The sequence below is a fragment of the Catharus ustulatus genome, chromosome Z (genome assembly GCF_009819885.2).
Source record: "Catharus ustulatus isolate bCatUst1 chromosome Z, bCatUst1.pri.v2, whole genome shotgun sequence".
NCBI classification, from domain to species: Eukaryota; Metazoa; Chordata; class Aves; order Passeriformes; family Turdidae; genus Catharus; species Catharus ustulatus.
Window position 1 is genome coordinate 50,538,233 of NC_046262.2, and position 19,853 is coordinate 50,558,085.

A 19,853-nucleotide genomic window follows, 5' to 3' on the forward strand; every position below is an offset into this window, starting at 1 on the left:
CTAGGAGAAGGTTCAGGAGGAGAAATGTGTGTGTTGGGACTGCAAAAGTTCTCTGGACATCTATTTCTCTCTCTTCAGTCAGGCTAAATGCAAACTTGCCACTCAGACACACTCACTGAGTACGTTGGTTTAAGATACATAATTCTAAATAGTTTTCAGCGTTTTTCACTTAAGAAAATAAAAGCCATGAGTTCATTTGCTCCTGCAACATATAGTTGTATTCAAATCTTTATCCTTTTCAAGTGCTGGAATTCTCCTAGATTTTAGCAGGATCAGGGGCTGTGCTGCCTTTTTGTTAGGTCCAATAAAACTTCAGTTGGACTTTTTTAAATTAAAAACTTCATTGCATGGTCTGGTGTGGACAGACAGCATTTTTCCAGCAATGACTCACAGAAGAGAAGAAAAGAAAATGAAATGTGAAGGTTGTTTAAAATAGCTTTTCCTTGTTTTATTGCAGATACGTATTTGGGCTCGGAAGGAGGCAATTAAAAATGGGTATGTTGACTATGCTTTAAATATCACGGGCTCAATATTTGCATTTCTGGAAGACATACTGAATGTCAGCTACCCTCTGCCAAAGACAGGTGAGATGGCTTGCTTTCTGAAATGGATCAGAAGTGTCTGCTCACGGTGTAATGTTCACAGAAGCTATGGATTTTTTTCCAGAATTCTCCTTTTATGGCTTACCACATTCATGAAATAAAACCCTAAATGTTAAATCACTGAGTTTTCCTTTCGGTCTCGTGGCTTTTATTAACCTGTAACTCAACACTCTTACCTTCGCATCTCACTCATTCTTTTAAAGCCTATTTTCCTAGTAAAGGGGGCAGGTGGGACAATGAAGTAGATAAAAGGAGTAGTTCAGTCACTTGGCTGTTTTTGGGATCATAGACCAAACATGCAAGGATGTTGCAGTTCCTGTGTCCTCCTAGTAAATCCATGATGCCTGTATGTAGCCTGTGTCCCTGCAAAGCATTCCTTGCTTTCTTTGGTATCTTCCTGTTTTGCCTTGGGTGTATGTTCTGGCACATTTCTCCCCAGAAAAACAGGGAGGATTGCCCTGCAGGAAAACATTGTTTCTGCTTCAAATGGACATTAGATAACTTGGTTCAGTCAAACTTCAGTCAAGAAAAACAACCACACCATGTAATTTCACTGTACTTTTTTTTTGCTACTTGTACTTGGATTCCCAAGGGTTTCAGCATGAATTTTATGGGAAAATGGGTAGAATACTGAGAAGACAGAAAGCAGTTCTTATATAAAATTAATTTTGGAACTGCCAATGATTTTAGCAGATTGCAGGACTGAGGGAAAGGAATTTCCCTCTTTTCTTGACTATACAGTTTGTTGATTTGTCAAATCTCTAATTTGGCACTTGGAAGAAATAGACGTTAATCTGTGTAAATTTATTATCTCCCTGTATATTTCTAATAACTTGCAGAATTACTCACTACACTTCTTTTGGAAAACGCAATATATCCAGTCTTCACTCTTTGAAATTTTTTGTCTTAGTAATCTTTCAAGCTGTAGATCATTGTGTTTCATGCTTATGTTCTTCTGTGTAGCAGCAATGTTGGTACATCCATTCATTAATGTAAAACTATTACACAGCAGAAGTTGAGGAACTTCCTAACAGGAAGTTGTAGATTTCCTGCTAGGTAGGATTTCAGTTTCAGAGAAGGCTGTAAAACCATTACAATCCCCTCTGTAATGCAGCACCCACTGGATTTCCCAGTGTCTTTCTTTGAAGTTTCACTTTAAAAATAGTAAAATTAGACCAATCAAGAGTGTCTCTTTGTAAATGCAAGAGATTTCTATTGCAAACCCCAAATGGGAAATTAAGAATAAAAGCATTTAAACCCAGGTGTCTTAAGGGTTTGTCTACACCTGACTTTAATGCAGTTGTAAGCGAGGTGTCTCGCCCCGAGGCTGGATAAGGGCTGTCTCATCAATAGTGAAATGCCTTTGCTGTAAAATGGAGACAATAATCCCAGTTGAGATGCAGCCTACCTGTGATGGGATTCAGCACCATGCTTGCGTTAATTTCCTTGCTTTTGGACTGCAGCTTGCTTGTGGTCAGCTGCTTCTAAACGTTCTGCATACCTTTTCCAAATCTTGATCTTTGCTACTGAGCTTAAACAGTGTATCTTTCCTCAAGACACTGATGGTTTGTCGGGCTCACATGTTTGAACCGGAAAACTAATGCCTGTGCATAAGGCAGAAGGGGTAGCACAGAGGTGACAGTCATATTGTGTAAATAAAGATATTATTTTTCTAAGGCACCTTTCAATCAAGAGTGGAAAAGTACCTCTACTCATGCAGCAGAAAGAGCAAGACTTCTTTTTTATCAGTTGCTAGGTTGAAGAAAAACGTAATTGTTACCTTACTCAAGCACAGGAGAAGCTCACAGAGGAAGATTTCTGACAGCCAGCAGTGAATATATTCTCTTCTAACCTGCATTTTCATTCAGAACATTTGTATGTAGCAGATACATTTCAGATCTGGGTATTGTGGGAATTATCTGGCTTCCTGAAGAATGGCATTATAGGTAGAAAGCATGACAAGACGAAATTTCAGTGATCATTTGCAAGTGTTGCTGTAATACCACAAAGAAGCACTACAATGTGTCCTTCAAAGGGGTGCTGAGCCAGTGTGAGCATTAAAATTATCTGAGTTTTTTTTTACAAAAATGTTTAGGATAACTTTTTTGTATGTATGTGTCTGTTTGAATCAATTTAGATCTGGTCGCAGTGCCTGGTTTTGGAGCAGGTGGTATGGAAAACTGGGGGCTAATAATTTTCCAAGAAGCAGCTTTGATGAACCTCCCAAGTGAGGAATTCACAATCAGGAAGGCAATGATTGCCTCAGTTGTGTCACATGAACTCGGACACCAGGCATGTGGTAAAAAATTCTGTGCATGTATTTGCCTATTGTTTCCTCACAGTTGCTGATGATGCAGTTACTGATTAGTAGAAGAAAAGTAATCACTTAACAGTAGAGATTGTGAGAACTAGAGCACTGAAAGCCCATTTGATCATATGCTCTGCTGATAAAGCAATGTTAAAAGTAGGTTCTATTATCTTACAGGCTGCATACTGCTTTTACAGGACTCATTGATACAAAACTCTTAATGGGATACTTGTTTTTTTTCTTACACAGTCCTTGAATGCCATGAAAGAAGATACTCTAGGGATGTCAGTAATCTCTATACAATAAACTTAGCACTTTGTTAGGACACTCATACTGAGTTCATCAGGATTCTTTCATAGTGGCAGTGCATGTACATACTACAAAAGGTATTTGTTTTTCTGTGAGACACAGCACACAGTGCGACAGAACAAAATTAACATGAACTTACTTTGCACTGGATCTTTCCCCAGCTTTCATACAGATTTCCAAATTCTTTCTTACTTAATTTGGAATGATAATGCAGTTGCACTTCCTTCCTGACAATGTTTAATTTCCTTTTACTTGCCAGAGCAACAACTATTTGCACTTAGTCAGTAAAATTAATAAAAAATCTTAACTTGGCTAGTGTCCTTTTATACCTTTCTGACAAGGTCTGTAACTTCACAGACCTTCAGATGAGCAGAGTGTTTTTACTGCAATGAAATAAATGTCAGTAGCTAAAAATCTATTTAAAAACAAACTTGTAGTTCTGGTTTTTAAGGATTAGCAAATAAAATATAATCCAGAAATTATCAGTATTTTGTTAAGTATTAAATGCTAGATATGAGTACACAGCAACTGTTTTGGAAGTTTTGTACTTTCCATGAGAGGGATTTGCTGGTTTTGGAAATGCATATTTTCCCAGTTTTGTGTATCATTCCTCTGACAATCTCACTTTTTTAAGAGCATGGAAAGATGATTTTTTAAATTGCTTGATAAATGCCCTATTTTAAAACCTGATATGATATTTTAGAAATTTAACTTATATTGAGAAGTGTTTAAACTTAAATATTCTATAAAAATGACATAGTACACTGAGATTGACGCTCATGGTATGAAATCGTAGATGAAGCGATTTAAAATTTACTGCTCTGAATTTTTCTAAAATGCATCTTTTTCTAATGAATTTTCACTGGCTGAAGGAATATTCAGCATTTTATTCAATTTACATGTAGATATTAAATAAAGTTACTTCAGCCTGTATGTGTGTTTCACCTGCAAAAAAACATGAAAACAGCACTCCAAGAAGATTTTGAGATATTTTTCCTTTTAATTTAAGTGGTTTGGAAATCTGGTTACAATGAACTGGTGGAATGATCTGTGGCTTAACGAGGGCCTGGCATCTTACTTTGAATACCTGGGAGCTACCTTTGTGGAGCCCAAACTTCCACTGGTAAGTACCAACACTTACTAGCAAAGTTCCATCACGTACAAAGGAAAGGAAGGTGCAGGAGGTGGAAGTTAATTGAGCAATGTTGTTATAAACTTCACTCCTGGGAGAAAGAACAGTAGGTCTGGTTTCTTTTCTTGTGGCCTCCATCTGGGAGAGCACTGTAGTCATATCCAACTCTCCACAGCTGATGCAGAGGCCAACTGGACAGCTGAGATTCTCCAGCGGCAAGAAGTGGATGTTTTTCCCTAGATCTGTCATGTAGCAAACTCGGATTTCTCTCCTGGGTCCTATTGTAGCTGATGGTTTTCCTCCTCACCTGCCCAGCTCTTTTATAATAATCCCAGTCCTCTGGTATCTTTACCAGGCAGATATTAAACTGGGTCATTTTAAGTCTGCTTACCCCACTGGGTCCCTGGATATCTGGCTGTAGATAGGACAAATATAATGCACACAGCTAATCCAACAGCAAGGTAAAATTCCTTCCGTTCTGCCCAAATGGGAACAAGCATAAATCCCACAGCATATCAGAAGATTCCATCCATTGCTAAACTTAGAGAGAGATGGATAGGGGCTGGTAATTGCAGCCATGAGATGAGGTGCACTTGCCTGTGCAATCTTCAATATCTGTTTGTGGTGCCATCAGCTTCTGAAGAAACAAAGGCCCTTAAGTCTGGGCAGTGCTTTTTATTTGGCTGAATCGAAACATCATTTGTCAATTTCCTTTTCACTTTTACCAGAGTTCTTAATTGTATGTTTGAATGGAAACTATAAAGGCATGCCAAACAAATTCTGTCAGGAGGATTTCTAGGTCATGGGATATACTTACCTTCGTCTTTGAACTTCAACAGCAGCTCACTTTGTTCTCTGCAATGCAGCGTCTTAATACCACTGAAAAGTGTAAAGGCCTCCAAATTTTAAATTGGAAATAAATTCTTGAGTTCTTTTTAATCTAAAAATCTAATTTAGAAGCTTGCCTTTCTAAAAATCAGTAGTTGTCATTTGTGTCCATAAAGTAAATTTTAATACTGGACAATAATTCTGTTTGTTCATAGCAATTAGGTAATATGCCTTGGGAATGCAGAGTCAATAACACAGGTGTAAGAATATAGGTCTTTCTTGCCCAGTTTTGTGGGTCACGGATGTTCACAGAGTCACAGAAGGGCTGAGGTTAGAAGGCACATGGGGTTATCTTGTCCAGCCTCCCTGCACCAGCAAGGCCACACAAGAGCCAATTACCCAAGACTGTGGCCAGACAGCTTTTGAATGTCTCCAAAGATATGGGCTCCATAACCTCTTGGGGCAACCTGGGGAAATGCTCAGTCACCTTCACAGTGAAAAAGATTTTCCTGGTGTTCAGAGGGAACCTCCTGTGTCTCAGCGTGTGCCCTGGTCCTGTCACTGGGCACCATTGGAAATCCTGTCTCTGTCCTCTGCTCAGCTTTTCTTCGGTTGTACACACTGATGAGATCCCTCTGAACCCTGTCTTCCCCAACTCTCTTATCCTATTCTTACAGGAGAGGTGCTCCAATCCCTTCTCGACCATGGCAAGTGACATTAACCCGAGACATTTTCTGAGGAGCTATTTTCCTTCCGTATTTCTCACCGCGCGACAGCAGCAATTCCACATAGCTAAACCCTGGTGCCTTCAGTGGCTTAGGTTTTAGGTTACTGCTCAGGGTTGCAGCAGAAAAAACAGGGAATTCAGGGGGAAAATGCTACCATATTTATGACAGAAGTAAATGAAACACAGACGTTCAGTTTTCAGTATTTGTTCATTTGCTGTTTAATGTAGCTGATTTATTTTTGCTTGAGGATTACACCGTAACTGACTGTCAGACCCAAGCCCACAGTACTTCGAAGATGTAATATTTTCATTGGTCACTGATGCTGCTTGTAGAAAATGGTAGGATCAAGTCCCTTGTATGTCATCAGAAAGTTAGGGAGTGGGGGAGTTTGCTTATAGGCAAATTATTCATAATAGAGCTAATTCCATACTTCTCTTTCTCTCCAGAGGAGTAGTATCTTCTGTTCATCTCACTTAGATTTGTCTTCTTCTTGCAGGATAAAATCTTTTATGCTCACATTGTACAACCTGTCTTAAGGGAAGACAGTGAAATAGCTCGATCACTGTCAGAGAGTGAAGACAAGATCAATGGATCATTTTCTTTAATGTCTCTGTTTGACAATATCACATACAGCAAGGTAAAAAAATAGAAAATTATTCTCATTTCTTACAGATTCTAAGTTAATGGTACAAGGTAGATTTGGGTGGAACTGTTGAACAAAACTGTTTTGTCATTCAAAACGTGTTTCTACTGCACACACAAATTTATTGAGTGTTACGAATCTACTTGGCCATGAAGGAAGTGGTGAAAGCATTTTTAACCTCTGTGAAATACGAAGTGTGGGTGTATGTGACAGCTGTAGCTGGTCTATAGCTGCACAGGTAATTTGGCTGGACAGACACCAGCTCAACCAGGCTGGTTCATTAGAAGTTCATTAGATAATAGAAGTAAACACGTCCCCAGATATGAAATGATAGGCTGAATTGAAGCTCAAGACCCCAGCCAATCCCTTGGAACCATGGAAGCACCCATATCATTGGAGCTGGGTGGAGTTAAGAGCAGAGCAGGAAATTTGGACCCCCCATAAAAGGGGGTACAAAAGCCCCATCAATAAACCTTGGCTGCTGCTGGTGTGTACATGTCACATTCCTGTCTCCAACATCAACCACAGGTGTAGACCAACCAGCGTCTCTGGAATATTTGAAAAAATACTACAACACTAATTGCAATAACAATTCATTTTTTCTCACACTACTTTTTTTGTACCCTAGGGGGCTTCTATAACCTGGATGCTTTCTGGTTTCCTGACTGAAAAGTTGTTCCTCAAAGCACTTACTGTAAGTTTGAAAAAACAACCCCCTTCATCTTAATTTATAAGCTTGAAAATGTTAGTTGTACAAATGCCTTGTCTTGCTAATGGTTTTCATTGAATGTCCATAAATTCTGATGCTTCTCCTTGTTTCCTCACAGTCCTATCTGAAAGAATTTTCCTTCTCAAATGCTAATCAAGATGATCTCTGGACCCACATCCAGATGGTACTCATTTTATGTCTCTAGTATTATTTCTCTGGTGTTTGGTGCAGTCCAAATTTAAGGCATGAAGTATTTCATTGGAATGTGGCTATCTGCAGTGCAGTTTTTCTCCTGCATAAAATTTGCTTTGCTGACTCTTTCAGCTAATGTCTTCTGAAGTGGCTATTTGGCTGCTTTGCTGCACCTAAGATCAGTGGGACTTATAGTACAAGGAGCAAAGAGATGAGACAGGAAATCAGGACCAGGCAAAGTTTTGGGTTTCATGGTAATTACATAAGCCTACATGAAATTGCATAGCCTATTGTTCTGGAGCTTAGGTTTTGCTAGATCAGTGTGTGTGATGCCTTGGGCTTGATGATTAAAGTGCTGGTGTGTCACAGATCCAGCAAAGTCCATACTCAGGGCAGTAGATCAGTGTTTCACCCCTCTCTGGTTTTGGCAGAGATCTGACTAAGAAAACAGATGGTTATATTAGGTTATTTTTTAAAAAATTCACCTTCCTGGTTGTCTAAAGAAGGCTTCTGTTGTGTTGCAGACTCTGTCTTAAGAATGGGAGTGCTAGAATTCCAGATATGCAAGGTTGTCACATGTTTTTAGCCAGTGAAGACTGTACCGATTCATACTAGTTGGGGGTCCAGCTTAATGTCTTTTCCAATTTGTCTTCACTAATTCAGTTTGTTTATTATGTCACGTAAAAATATTTGTGTTCCATCAGTTTTATTTGGATGAAATTAACTAATCAATTCTGTCACAACCATAGAGATGTGTAAGTACAGCATTTTCATGATTATAAGCTGCACCATTTTGACTAAAATTTTGGTCCGAACCTGGAAGTGTGGCTTGTAATCCGGAATGGCTTAATATATAAACAATGTTGTAAAAGTTGCAAACCCAGAAGTGTGAGCCTGCGGCAACCCCAAGCTGAGCTGGAGCCTGGCCGGCCCTGGCAGAGGCAGAGCCGGTGGCACGGAGGGGGTCAGCAGTGCGGGGGCGGCCGGCAGTGTGGGGGGTGCTGGCAGAGCCGGGACTGGCAACGCATGGAAGCCCAGTGCTGGGGGGAAGCCCGGCAGAGCCGGGACCAGCAGCGCGGGGAAGCCTGGCAACAGGGAGAAGCCCGGCAGAGCTGGGAAGCCCAGTGACGCAGGGAAGCCTGGCAGCACAGGGAGCCCGGTGGTGTAGGGAAGCCCGGCAGCGCAGGGAAGCCTGGCAGAGCTGGGGCCGGCAGCGCCGGGCCAGGGCGAACAAACGCGGCAGCGGCAGTGCAGGCAGCGGGCGGGGGCAAGTGAGCCCGGTGGCGGCAGCAGTGCCTCCCGGCTGGGCCTGAGCGGCCCCGCTGAGTGGCAGTGCCGAACTCGGCCACTCGGCCCCATCGGCAGCCCCGAGCAGGCTGAGTCCACCCATCCCCGAGCCGAGCCAGTAAACTCCATGATCCCACGATTCTGTTACTAATTGGCAACTTTGTGAAAGTTGCACATGGATCATCACTGCGATCAATTGTGCAGTTTATAATCCAGTGCGGTTTATATACGGAGGAAGAATAAAATGTTGCCGACACCCCGGAAGTGTGGCTTATAATCAGGTGTGGCTTGTAATCATGAAATTACTGTATATTAATACAAAAAATTTGATTGTAGAATTGAAAATGTAATCTCAGTATTTCATAATTCCTGAAAAAGGCTTATGCCTGTATCATGTTTTTTAGAATGTCAAAAATGTTCCTTGAACTTTGTTACATTGATATTTTTCATGAGTCAAAGACCAGCGAGTGGCTAAGCTTTATTTTCTTTGTTACATTAGACACTCTGAGAGATTCACTGAAGCACTATCAGTAAGTACCTGTATATCATAAGTATTTCTAATTTCTCTTCTTCTTTCAGGTTGTAGATGCACAGGATGAAGTTCAGTTGCCAGCACCCATAAAGCAAATAATGGATTCCTGGACATGCCAAAATGGGTTTCCAGTTTTAACATTAAATCTAACTACTGGAACAGTCAGACAGGAACAATTTTTTAATAAAAACAATAGAAAGAGTACTGATTCTTACAAGTATGTTTAGCTCGTGCTTTTATTGGGTGTTTTTTACATTTTATTTTATATATATACACATATTTTATATTTTATTGTATGTTTTATTCCTATTTTTTACAGGAAATGCTTGTTACAACAAGATGTTTTTACCGTCTGATTTGTTAACTTGTGGTTTTTTCTTGTGACAAGCAGTCAAGTAAAATCTGTTTGAGATTTTACTGGAGTTTGCAATAGTTCTACAAATTCTGTTTGTTTTGCCAAAAAGTTGCTTTCCTCTGGAATAGTGACTTTTCCAGCCACATAATAATAAAGGCAGACATAGGCAATGAGTCTGTTGCAGGCAACACTTTTGCCTGGAATTTTTTTTTTTCCTTATCACTAGGCCTACAGACTGGGGACCTGGATGAGCCATGCTTAGCTTGCTTCCAGTGCACATATGCCAGTCTCTGCTGCTTGACAAGGATAAAAGGGTTGCATTTAAATCCTTAAATAAATGACCCCCTTCTCAGAGCAGAACAGTTTTAAGTTCTTGTCAGAGAGCATTGCTAAGTGCCCAGGACTTTTGGAAGCTTATTTAGATGTCTGAAAATGATGATAGAAATAGCTGTCTTTTGTCACCCACTTTGGAAACTCCTGGATAGGGTGTGAACATTTATGAAGGAGCAGTTGATACGAGTTTTGGGGGGCATGGATGGAACCCATGAGATGAGTTGTCATGTGAGGAAAAAGTTTAAAGGAGACCAAAATCCAAAGCAGTTTCTTCTTGGAAATTATTGCTGGTAATACAAACAGACAAAAGGAATTTTGACAAGAGCCACAGGGTTTCCTTTGCTCCTAATGTCCAGGAACTGCAAAGTGTTAATGCATTCAATATTCTTGGTTAGCTCAGAGAAGGAATTCCATGTCGCAACTGTGAAGTCCTTTACAGTTAGCAAGCACAAATTACCATGTGGATGTAAGAAAGCCCAGGAACCATACTACAGAACTTTTCAGGCATTTGAAGCTTTCATCTCTTTTACCAGAAAGAAGTTTTACTTTCCCTCAGACAAGAAATTACAGTTGTTGGAAAGATAGTTGTATTGCTTTCCTGAGACCTTTTTTTGGTAGATGTGCTTGTGAAAAGTAGCTTTAATGTCTCTAAGGTGAAGTGTAATAAGTCAGGAGAATAAAATTACTATCTGGAGGAGGAAAGGCAGTACAGAAAGACAATAATATTGAAATACCTAGTATTGAACAACAATCTTCATATGAGGGCCTTTTTAAAGCCATGCTAAAATTCCTTTTTAGAGAATGTAGATGTTGATCCAGCAGAAGGGCCATTATCTGATGAGGTTACTGCACCAGGGAGGACAGAAGGTAGATGGATATTCATGTAAGATGGATCTAACCAGCATTGTAGTTTAGCAGCAACTAAGAGGGACTTTTAAATATAAGATTTTTAATCATATCCTTTTATTTGTTAAGTAACACCTGGATTATTCCTATTTCTTGGATGAGAAATGGATCATCACAACCCTTAACCTGGCTAGATAAAAGCAGCAGTAAGTAAGGTATTTGTTTGCACATTCTAAGACCAAGCTGATGAGAACATTCCAAAGTCCTTTAAAAAGAGATTATATATTTGAACTGAATAGGGAGATAAACTTTTAATACAGAAATGTTTCTGTTTATCCATTGTAATGATTTTATGTTACAATAGCGGTAGATTTTCAGTTAGGTCAATATAACATTCTTTTCTATGTGGCATCAATCTTCAGTGTTAAACTTAGGTCAATATAACATTCTTTTCTATGTGGCATCAATCTTCAGTGTTAAGCTTGAGTTTTTAATAATATGGTACAACACATTATGAGTAGAGGAATTTCCATAGAAATTTTAATTTTATAATTTTTTACACAGATCCAAACTTTCAGGTCCTCATGCTTCTGTAATAGTCTTCCCCCAACAGATCTTATTGATATTAATACCAGCTTTTGAGTATAGACAGGATCTCAGCTGTGAAATGCCAAAAAATTATCAGCTCAAGTGGTAGATAAAAGACTGAAAAAAATTAGCACTGGTTCTGGGAAGTGACCCAAATATTGTAACACATTAATATCTGTAACAACAGAAAATTAATATTTTCAGCAGCATTTAACTTAATTTGTTTATGCAAATTATATTTTAAAATTATCAAAATAATAGGATTTTTAAAGTCTTATAATAGAAAGTGATTTTATGGGCATCTCCAACCAAATTAAAATTTCAGTTCTTTCTCAACTCAGTGCTTTCTAATAGCTTTGGGGTTTTTTTGAGAAAGAAGAAGTATGATCATTAGAATGAGGTAATTATTTTGCTTTGGCAAGGTAGCCGTGCATCAGGTTTTAGATGAGTCAGAAGATGCAGAGGCTAATGCAGTGGAATGCTTAAGAGCAAATCTTCAATATGTTGTGCATATTGCAGCTCTCTACACTCTGTTAGCAGTGGTTAAAAGTTACTTCCTCTCTTTTTCCGGCAGTAAGATAGCTTAATTGATCATTAATTCAACTGTATACAGACAGGCAAAAAAGAAGAAATTCATGTACATTGTATTGACAAGATGAATCTTGCAATACTTGCTCTGTCTAAACACTGGAGTCTCACTCCTCTGCTCAGAGTAAAACTACGCCTATGGGTGTGGACTACTCACCAGTATCGACTTACTGTCTTAACAGAGTCTGCTTTCTCAAATCAGAACATGAAAAGAGAATCCTCTGTTGATGAAGCAGCTTAGAGCCTTCAAGGCTGCATTGACCCCTTCAATGCACAGTAGGCTCTTAGGAGCAGTCAATCAGGCAAGAACATATGACTAAGTGAGATGGACTGCAGGAGGAAGCTGTTACTGAGTGATGGAACTCAAAAGGACTGTGGGATTGTCATCTTTAAAATAAGCATTTTTGATTACTTGTCTCTTGGTTAAACGTACTAGTTGTTTTTTGGTTTTTCTCTTGATCTGCATTTATCTGAATACTGGTATGTAGTCAGATCTTCTGTGATGTGCTGAGCACTGTGTTTTGGAGCTGGGAGCAGCATGTGTACTGTGGGTACATGCCCTACAACAGGTGTGGGAGGATATTGCTCCTCATCCTGAGAGTTTACTCTTGGGTAAACTTTCTGAACTCTCATAGCTGCCTTTGAGCTAAAGAGTGGGAGCAAAGTGGGTCTTCAGTCTACCCCTTAGAATCTCAACGTGCTCAGTACCTGAGTAATCATTGGCTTATTGAAGTCATTCTGCTGTGCTGAGCAGAGATCTCAAGTCCACTGAGCTTTTGAGGAACTCTTTTAGAGTCCAGCCTCAAACTTGTGCCTCATATCTCAGATGAACACCAAGTCTATTGTTCGTAAATGCAAAAGAAACAGTGCATGGAAAACAAAATGATGCATTCTAATGTCACTTTACAGAAATGTTTCCTGAAATGCAAGTATCAGAGTCAGAATATGACTGGATCTTGTTAAATGTAAATTTAAGTGGATATTACCGAGTGAACTATGACCAAATAAACTTGAAGAGATTAGCACGCTTGCTTGAAAATGATCCAAAGGTAAGATCGTGTTTGTTTTCTCAAGCTTATGAGCAGATTCTTTCCATATATTTTTTCATACAGTTTTTACCAGGAATCACATTGATGGAGTTCTGGAATAATGACAAACTCACCATTGCACCGCTAAAGTCACTGACTTTTTGTAGTGGAAGATGATAGGCCTGAAGACTCACACATAAGGATGAAAAACAACTTCACATGACATTTTGTCTTCAAATTTGTGTTAATAGCTTGTGGTTCTTCTGCTCTCTTTAAATCCATTTCGAGGAGTTTTCATTATGAATGTGGGACTGAGCTTTAGCTGGTAAAAAGGAACCATGAAGAAGGAAAATTACTAGTTACTTCAATGTTTTGTCAAACCACAAGGTTTCTACTTGTGGAATAAAAAAAAAAAAACAAACCAGACAACCTGATGTTTTTTAGGTAGGTTTTTTGGTTGATTGGTTGGGGTTTTGTGGATTTTTTGTTTGGTTTTTTTCATTTGCTTGTTTTGGATTTTTGTGGATAATTTTCCTATAAGTTCCAATCAATTCTATTTGAGCTCTTTTCAGTCCTCTGTAGACACTGGTTTAGAACAGATTACATCCCACCTTTGACTTGCCATGGCCTGAATTGAAGGTGAAAGAGGTACAGAGCAAATGTGACTGTATATGTTGATGCATGATTTCAGTGTTGCCTAATCCTACAGTGAGCCAGAGGCTGATGCAGTAGTGTCAGCTCATTGGTTCTGCTAGCAAAAGTGAGAAAATGTAACCTTTCAACCTAATAGTAATGAGTACAATCTTTCTCTAGAGAGTCTGGACATGAGGCTGGTCAGAGCACATTAAACCTTCCTACAGCACAGTGGCTTGATTCCTTACAGGCTTCTTTCTTTCACGGCAAATCTCCATCATCAGGACATTGGGTGTGTGTTGACTCGGGGCCGTTTTTTGACACCCTACAGTGTTGCCAAAACATAACTATGAGCTGGTGCAGGAAGAGTCTATTAACTACAGGTTTGGACACACTAAGGTTCAGGAGTAGCATGGGTTATTAAAGGCAACAAAGTAGTTAATTTTGGATTGACTGTGACAAGCGCACTAACTGCAGAAATGTTTTGGGTAGTACTAACAATAGAACTGCAATCACAAGCCTAATTTCTTGAGTGAGAACATTTGGCACAGCCAAGGACACAAACCTTACCACAAGGCATTCCTCCTGGGGAGGGTGAGGAGGCCACACACATCGATCTGTGTCTACAATTTTGTGTCAAATCCTTACATTCCCCAGTCATATACAAAATCAGGGTGCGTTCTACACCTTATTAACCACAACTGTGCAAAGTGTCGTGAGTGGCACTGTGGTCAACCTGTCTGTCCCCTGTGGTAATGCTTCCTGGTAGGAAATGCTCTTGGTAGCAGTTGTGCAAAACCGTCTGTTCCTTGTGGTCACGGTATGTAATATTTTTTGGTATCGAGAGGCAGACAAGAACATGCAGCTTCCATCCAACTTCACATTCCTCCCTGGAGGGTGTCAGCCCAAACCAACTGACCCTTGTCTGCTTTCAGCTTTTTGCCTTTCTGCCCTGTTTTATGCTTCCAGCTGTCAGGGGGAATGTTTGCTCTAGCAGTGACCAAACAGGAGTCAAGGAGGACAGCAGTCCTGCCACAAGAGCTTGAGCTGTAGGCAGAGGTGCATCCATGGGTGTGCCTCAGTCGTTTATGGTAGTACTGGACACTCTTCTCTGCACTGAGTACAGATTCTGTATTCTATCCTCAAAATGAAAAAAATGTACTAGAATTGTGTAACCAGGATATTTTAGGAAATGTGGTATTTCCATGCTTTAATTTTAATTACAGCATGCGAGTAAGAGGGGGTTTGAAATTCTCTGGTTAATGTACTGTAGTTATATAACTATATTATGAAGCTCTGTATGTATATATGTATAAACATCTCTTAAAACACATAAATTATTTCAGTTTAAAATTCAGGATCTATTTTGCAATGTTTTGTAGATTGTTTTGATCTAGAAAACCTGTTAGGGATCCTTCTGAAACATCGAAAAGCTTTTTGTAAACTCTAAGTGACATGTTGAAATTGACCAACACTACACAAATGTTTTCTGCAGGCTATTCCCGCTGTCAGCAGGTTCCAACTCATAGATGATGTTTTTGCATTGACAGAGTAAGTATGTTTCCAATATGTTACAGAAATTGATTAAACAATGTGATTGCATTCAAGAGTTCTACTTCCGTTTCCTTCATTCCTGCCCATGCGTGCCTGCTAAGAACTGCTGTTCTGACAAAATCACTTCTTTTGTCAGTGCTGAGTGATTTACTTCAAAATTTATTTTGTTCTGGCTCCAAGGAAAGTATTTTAAATAGTGGCACTGCCATGAGTTCTTTAGGGATTAACCTGCATTTGTTCTAATACAAAAAAATAGTCCAAATGTCCACACCTCTTTAATTTCTCTTGCTGAGTCATGACTTGGTTGTTCAGGTCTGTGGTGCTGAAGAGGTCAGCAGTGTTGAAGGGAGCTGAGAAGCATTAGGTGTCTCACATGCACACAGTTATGATGATGGTGTCCCTGTGACAGGGGACCTCAGGCATGAGATGGATCAAGCACATTGCCCTGCTTCAAGGTCTGTGGAAGTACTTCTGCAAGGAGGAAGTAAAAATTCCTATTCTCTCTCCCATAAAAATGTCCTTTCTCATAAGAGAACTCAAAACTAGTAGCTAACAAGAAATGTAACTGTGAAGTCAGAACTGTGCTGCTGTGTAAGGACACCAAAATATTTTTTCTGGAGGATAGGGGCTTGAATTGGAATTTTGTTGTGAAAAAATGAATTCCATGCTTATTCCACACTGAGGGACAGAAATACCATACTGAAGTTGTCAATTCCACAAATAGTGTGTGCGTGAATTAAATTGTTAGATTTTACAATATTCCAGAAAAGAACATGTAATGAAAAAAAGTTGTTTCACAATTAAAAAAAAGTTGTATTATAACTTAAACAGTACTTTTCTTCTTAAATTTGTTCCAGGGGACAGACATATGGTCAATGTGCTTGTACCATATCCTGCAGCGACCAGCAGATACAGTGTGCGTGCTGCCATGCTTACTGCCATGACTGGCCTATTGCTTTGATAGCAGCACAGTGCTCCTAAATAAGTGTTTTGAGAGTTCAGCTCCTACATCACCATTTGCTTTTATTTCTTTTATATTTTCCACGGCCTTTTCTAGGTTACTTTCCACACAGTATCCTGATGTTTTATTGCCTATTTTATAAAAAAACATATGTGTGGTAGGTAATTAATGTGAATAAGTATGCTAAAATGTGTGGGGGTTTTTGATTTGTTTTGGTTTTTATTTCATAGCTTTGGATATGTTCCAATTGAAACAGCACTTGAGCTAACTAAATACCTTGCCAGAGAAGATGAGCTCTTCATATGGAATATGGTATTGTTAAACCTAATACCTGATAATTTGGAAAGTACACTGAAGAATCATGAAGTATATCCACTTTTAAAGGTATGACCATGTTATTAGTTACCAAAGATATTAGGCCATGCAAATACTTCAGTCTAAAAGTAATGATTTTTAAATTCTCAAGAATGTAGTGGTGATTATGATGAGTCAGAGTGCTTGTGATCCCTCTTGCATGACTTTTATCAAGTTATTGTTTTGTTTTAAGTAGTGGGAGGTACTTAATTATACATATTAGTCAATGATAAGTCCTGTTGAATCTTGAATTGATTCTTATCGAAAAGCAGAAGTACACTCACATTTTGTACATTAAGCCTCATCCTTGGTTTATTGAAACTGCGGATCTGGAAAATAGAACTATCAGTCAGTAGTAAGTGAAAAGACTGCTATGTATAAAAGGAATATAGCATATTTGTTCTCTGTGCTTCATACTGCTTTCCATTCACCTTCATGGAGTGAAAGAATAAAATTATTAATGAAATTATTCTTTCCCATATTTGACTTACTTGAGATAGTACTGTCACATTTATTTCCTTGACTTCTGTTTGAAGATTTCACTTATGTTTGAAGTACAATCCCACAGTTTTAGTTCTCTTAAGTTCTAAAAAATAAAGGTATATTAAAATAAGCGAGAAGAGCAAAGTATTTCCTATTGAAAAAGGTTTTTCCTGTTTCTTTGAGAATTTGTTGTCTTCCATAATAAGTTCAGAGGTTCTAGTGATGTGACATGATAATGTACCAGTTTGAATTGAAGTACAGGTATATTGCATTTTAGATCCATTTTATATTTTATTTAATGTCCTGTGTTTTCAACACTTTAATAGTGGTAAATTTTCAGGATAATTCTGAATAAATAAGGAAAATAAAAACTTGTATCTAAATAAAAGTAATTTTTCTTTTCCTTCTTTTAAAAGAAATACCTTTTAAAGAGAATGTTGCCAATATACCATTATTATGCAGGTTTTATCCCTCAAAATGTTGATGCCTTGGAAGATGATTACTTTGCTCAGTAAGTATTCTGTTTTTCTTAAGAGTTTTTCTCCTGGTGTAATTGGATCTGATACGTTGCAGTTTGCTTGTGTAAACTTAAATACAAAATACAGGAATAGTTCTCTAACTAGTGTGAATGTAACTGAATTGTTATTTTACTTTCCTATAAGTGTGTATTCTTTATGATGACACCTCCAGTGAAATTGCAATGTCACGATAGGAACATAAGGGATGATAGCTTAAGGATCTTAGTGGTAGCTCTTGTTTGTAAAAGAACAAGCCCAACAGGCTACTGCTAGATGAAGAAAAACTGACAGCAATGAACTCATTATAGAATTTTTGGATCAATTACTAAAACTTTAAAATACTTCATTTTGCAAGGCCACTGCAGCCACAGGTTTAAACAGAGTGGTTTGTACTAGATGCAGCCAATACCTTAAAACTTGAAAGAGGCATATAAACCACACAAAAAAACTTACAGAAAATATAGTACATTGATTGCCTCACAATTATCCACTAATATTAATGTCTGGAGACCATTATTGTTTGTTTAATTATTTTATTAAAACTCAGTTGTTTGTAGTAGAGGTTCTTGTGGGTTAATGGCATCATGTTCTGAAGCTATGGTGGTCAGGCATAGTTCAAGTACCCTGAATGTGTACGCATATATTTTATTCTTACTGTTTTAACTTCTCTTCAAGAGCGTATTTGGAAAAATTCATGGCAACAGCGTGCTGGCTAGGCCTCCAAGACTGTTTAGACCTGTCATCTGAGCTGTTTGCTAAGTGGAGGGAGAACCCTGAGTACAAGTAAGAGTGGTGAACTGTCTTAAGAGGTGTGCATGTCTAAGAGAGATGGAAAGTTAAAAGGCTGTTACAAGGGAGAGGCAGAATGAGAAATGCCTCTGTACACTGCTCTTATTTCTTGACAGAATCACAGAATTTAAGATAACTGTGTCTGTCCAACCTCCTCCTCTTCCCCAAATCCCGGCTTTATGGTGATTTCATAATTGCTGCTTTTTACAAAGGCTTTACAGGCTGAAGGATGCAGATTTTGCCATGAAGACCAAAACCTGGTTAGCCATGTAACAGGTGAATCTCCTATTAGAGCTACTATCTCATATAGCCCAGTCCCTTCTCTGTAGTACAGCCTTGGGGTTGTCACGTACACCATCTCAGCTTTTAAGTTTTTCTTAATGCTGAGTGATGTTTGCATGATGCAGCCATGTGCCCACGATGAGCCCATCAAAGTGCCTTGCATGTTCTGTGTTCACATAAAGAGGTGTTGGGAACAGTTGTCAGTCCTTATGCTGGTACTGGAGACTTGTGGTCAGGGGTCTGGTCTGTGAGAATGGACTCTGGACTCCCCCAGGAGGAGGCTTTCTGTATTCAAGTATTTAATAATTAAAAAAAATTACTATGTATTGAAATTCTTATTCTTTTTCCTTCCTCTTTCTTTTGATGTCTTTCTATGCAATAGTCAAATAGTGTTGGCACTGGTGAGTGAATATTTAAAGTTTATTTTTATTTGTTGTAGTTGTGATAAATATTTTGGCTTTATTTGATGTATGTTGATACATGTAGTTGGCTAAGGAAACTGAACTTGCACTATTATATTTGAGTTTTCTAATATAGCTTCACAGTGCTCATCCTCATAAAATCCAAACTGAGTTTTTTAGTTAGGCTAAAAAGTTTAAATAGCCTACATACGTACATTTTGTTCCGTTCTAGAGAGAATATTCTTGCAAATCCACACTAAAAGCAATAATGCTCTGCTGAATTGTCAGTCTGTTTTCAAAATAGTCATCTTTCCCTACTAATAACATTTGAGATTATGGAATACTAAATACCTTGTTTGACTTGAATAGCTGAAAAGTCAGTGAAATTTGTTATCTGATTTTGTGTAGAATTTGACAAAGAGTATTAATTTTGCTGTCCTTCTTGGCACTGAGAAAAGTTCAAATGGATTTTACTGGGCTATATGTGTGGAAAAAAAGAAACATTGAATTTGTTTATGTGAAAAAATGATCATGCTTTAAGGAGAAAACCCCATAGAAGATAGGACACTTCTTGGGTATCAAGTGACAGATCACTGCTCCCATGCAGTTAATGAAGAAGCTTTACATGTGTTAGGTAGGAAAGGAAACAGGCACAATATACTTTTGACCCATATTTCAGAGACAATTCCCTTTAGATGCTCTCATGTTCTCCATTCTGAGAGCAAATTCATAACAGCACACAGCTGTTTTGCCACAGGTAGAACCCAGAAGGATTCTCACATCTGTGGAACGAAGTGATGCATTTCTGTTTCAGAGTGGGTGATTAATTTTCAGCTAAACATTTCCAAACTGTTCCTGGCAGAACATAAC

General features: G+C 38.6%; 1 protein-coding gene across 1 annotated transcript in view; it reads left to right on the forward strand.

Annotated features, from left to right (window-relative positions):
• LVRN (laeverin) overlaps positions 1-19,853 on the forward strand; it is a 37,393-nt gene that overhangs the window by 11,889 nt on the left and 5,651 nt on the right. Inside the window, exons 4-16 of the mRNA XM_033085036.1 lie at positions 458-584; positions 2,740-2,894; positions 4,229-4,342; positions 6,404-6,544; positions 7,179-7,244; positions 7,378-7,443; positions 9,318-9,487; positions 10,934-11,010; positions 12,890-13,029; positions 15,137-15,192; positions 16,387-16,540; positions 17,410-17,504; positions 18,187-18,294. Of these exons, the coding sequence (XP_032940927.1) occupies positions 458-584; positions 2,740-2,894; positions 4,229-4,342; positions 6,404-6,544; positions 7,179-7,244; positions 7,378-7,443; positions 9,318-9,487; positions 10,934-11,010; positions 12,890-13,029; positions 15,137-15,192; positions 16,387-16,540; positions 17,410-17,504; positions 18,187-18,294 (1,469 nt within the window). The remainder of the gene's footprint in view (positions 1-457; positions 585-2,739; positions 2,895-4,228; positions 4,343-6,403; positions 6,545-7,178; positions 7,245-7,377; positions 7,444-9,317; positions 9,488-10,933; positions 11,011-12,889; positions 13,030-15,136; positions 15,193-16,386; positions 16,541-17,409; positions 17,505-18,186; positions 18,295-19,853) is intronic.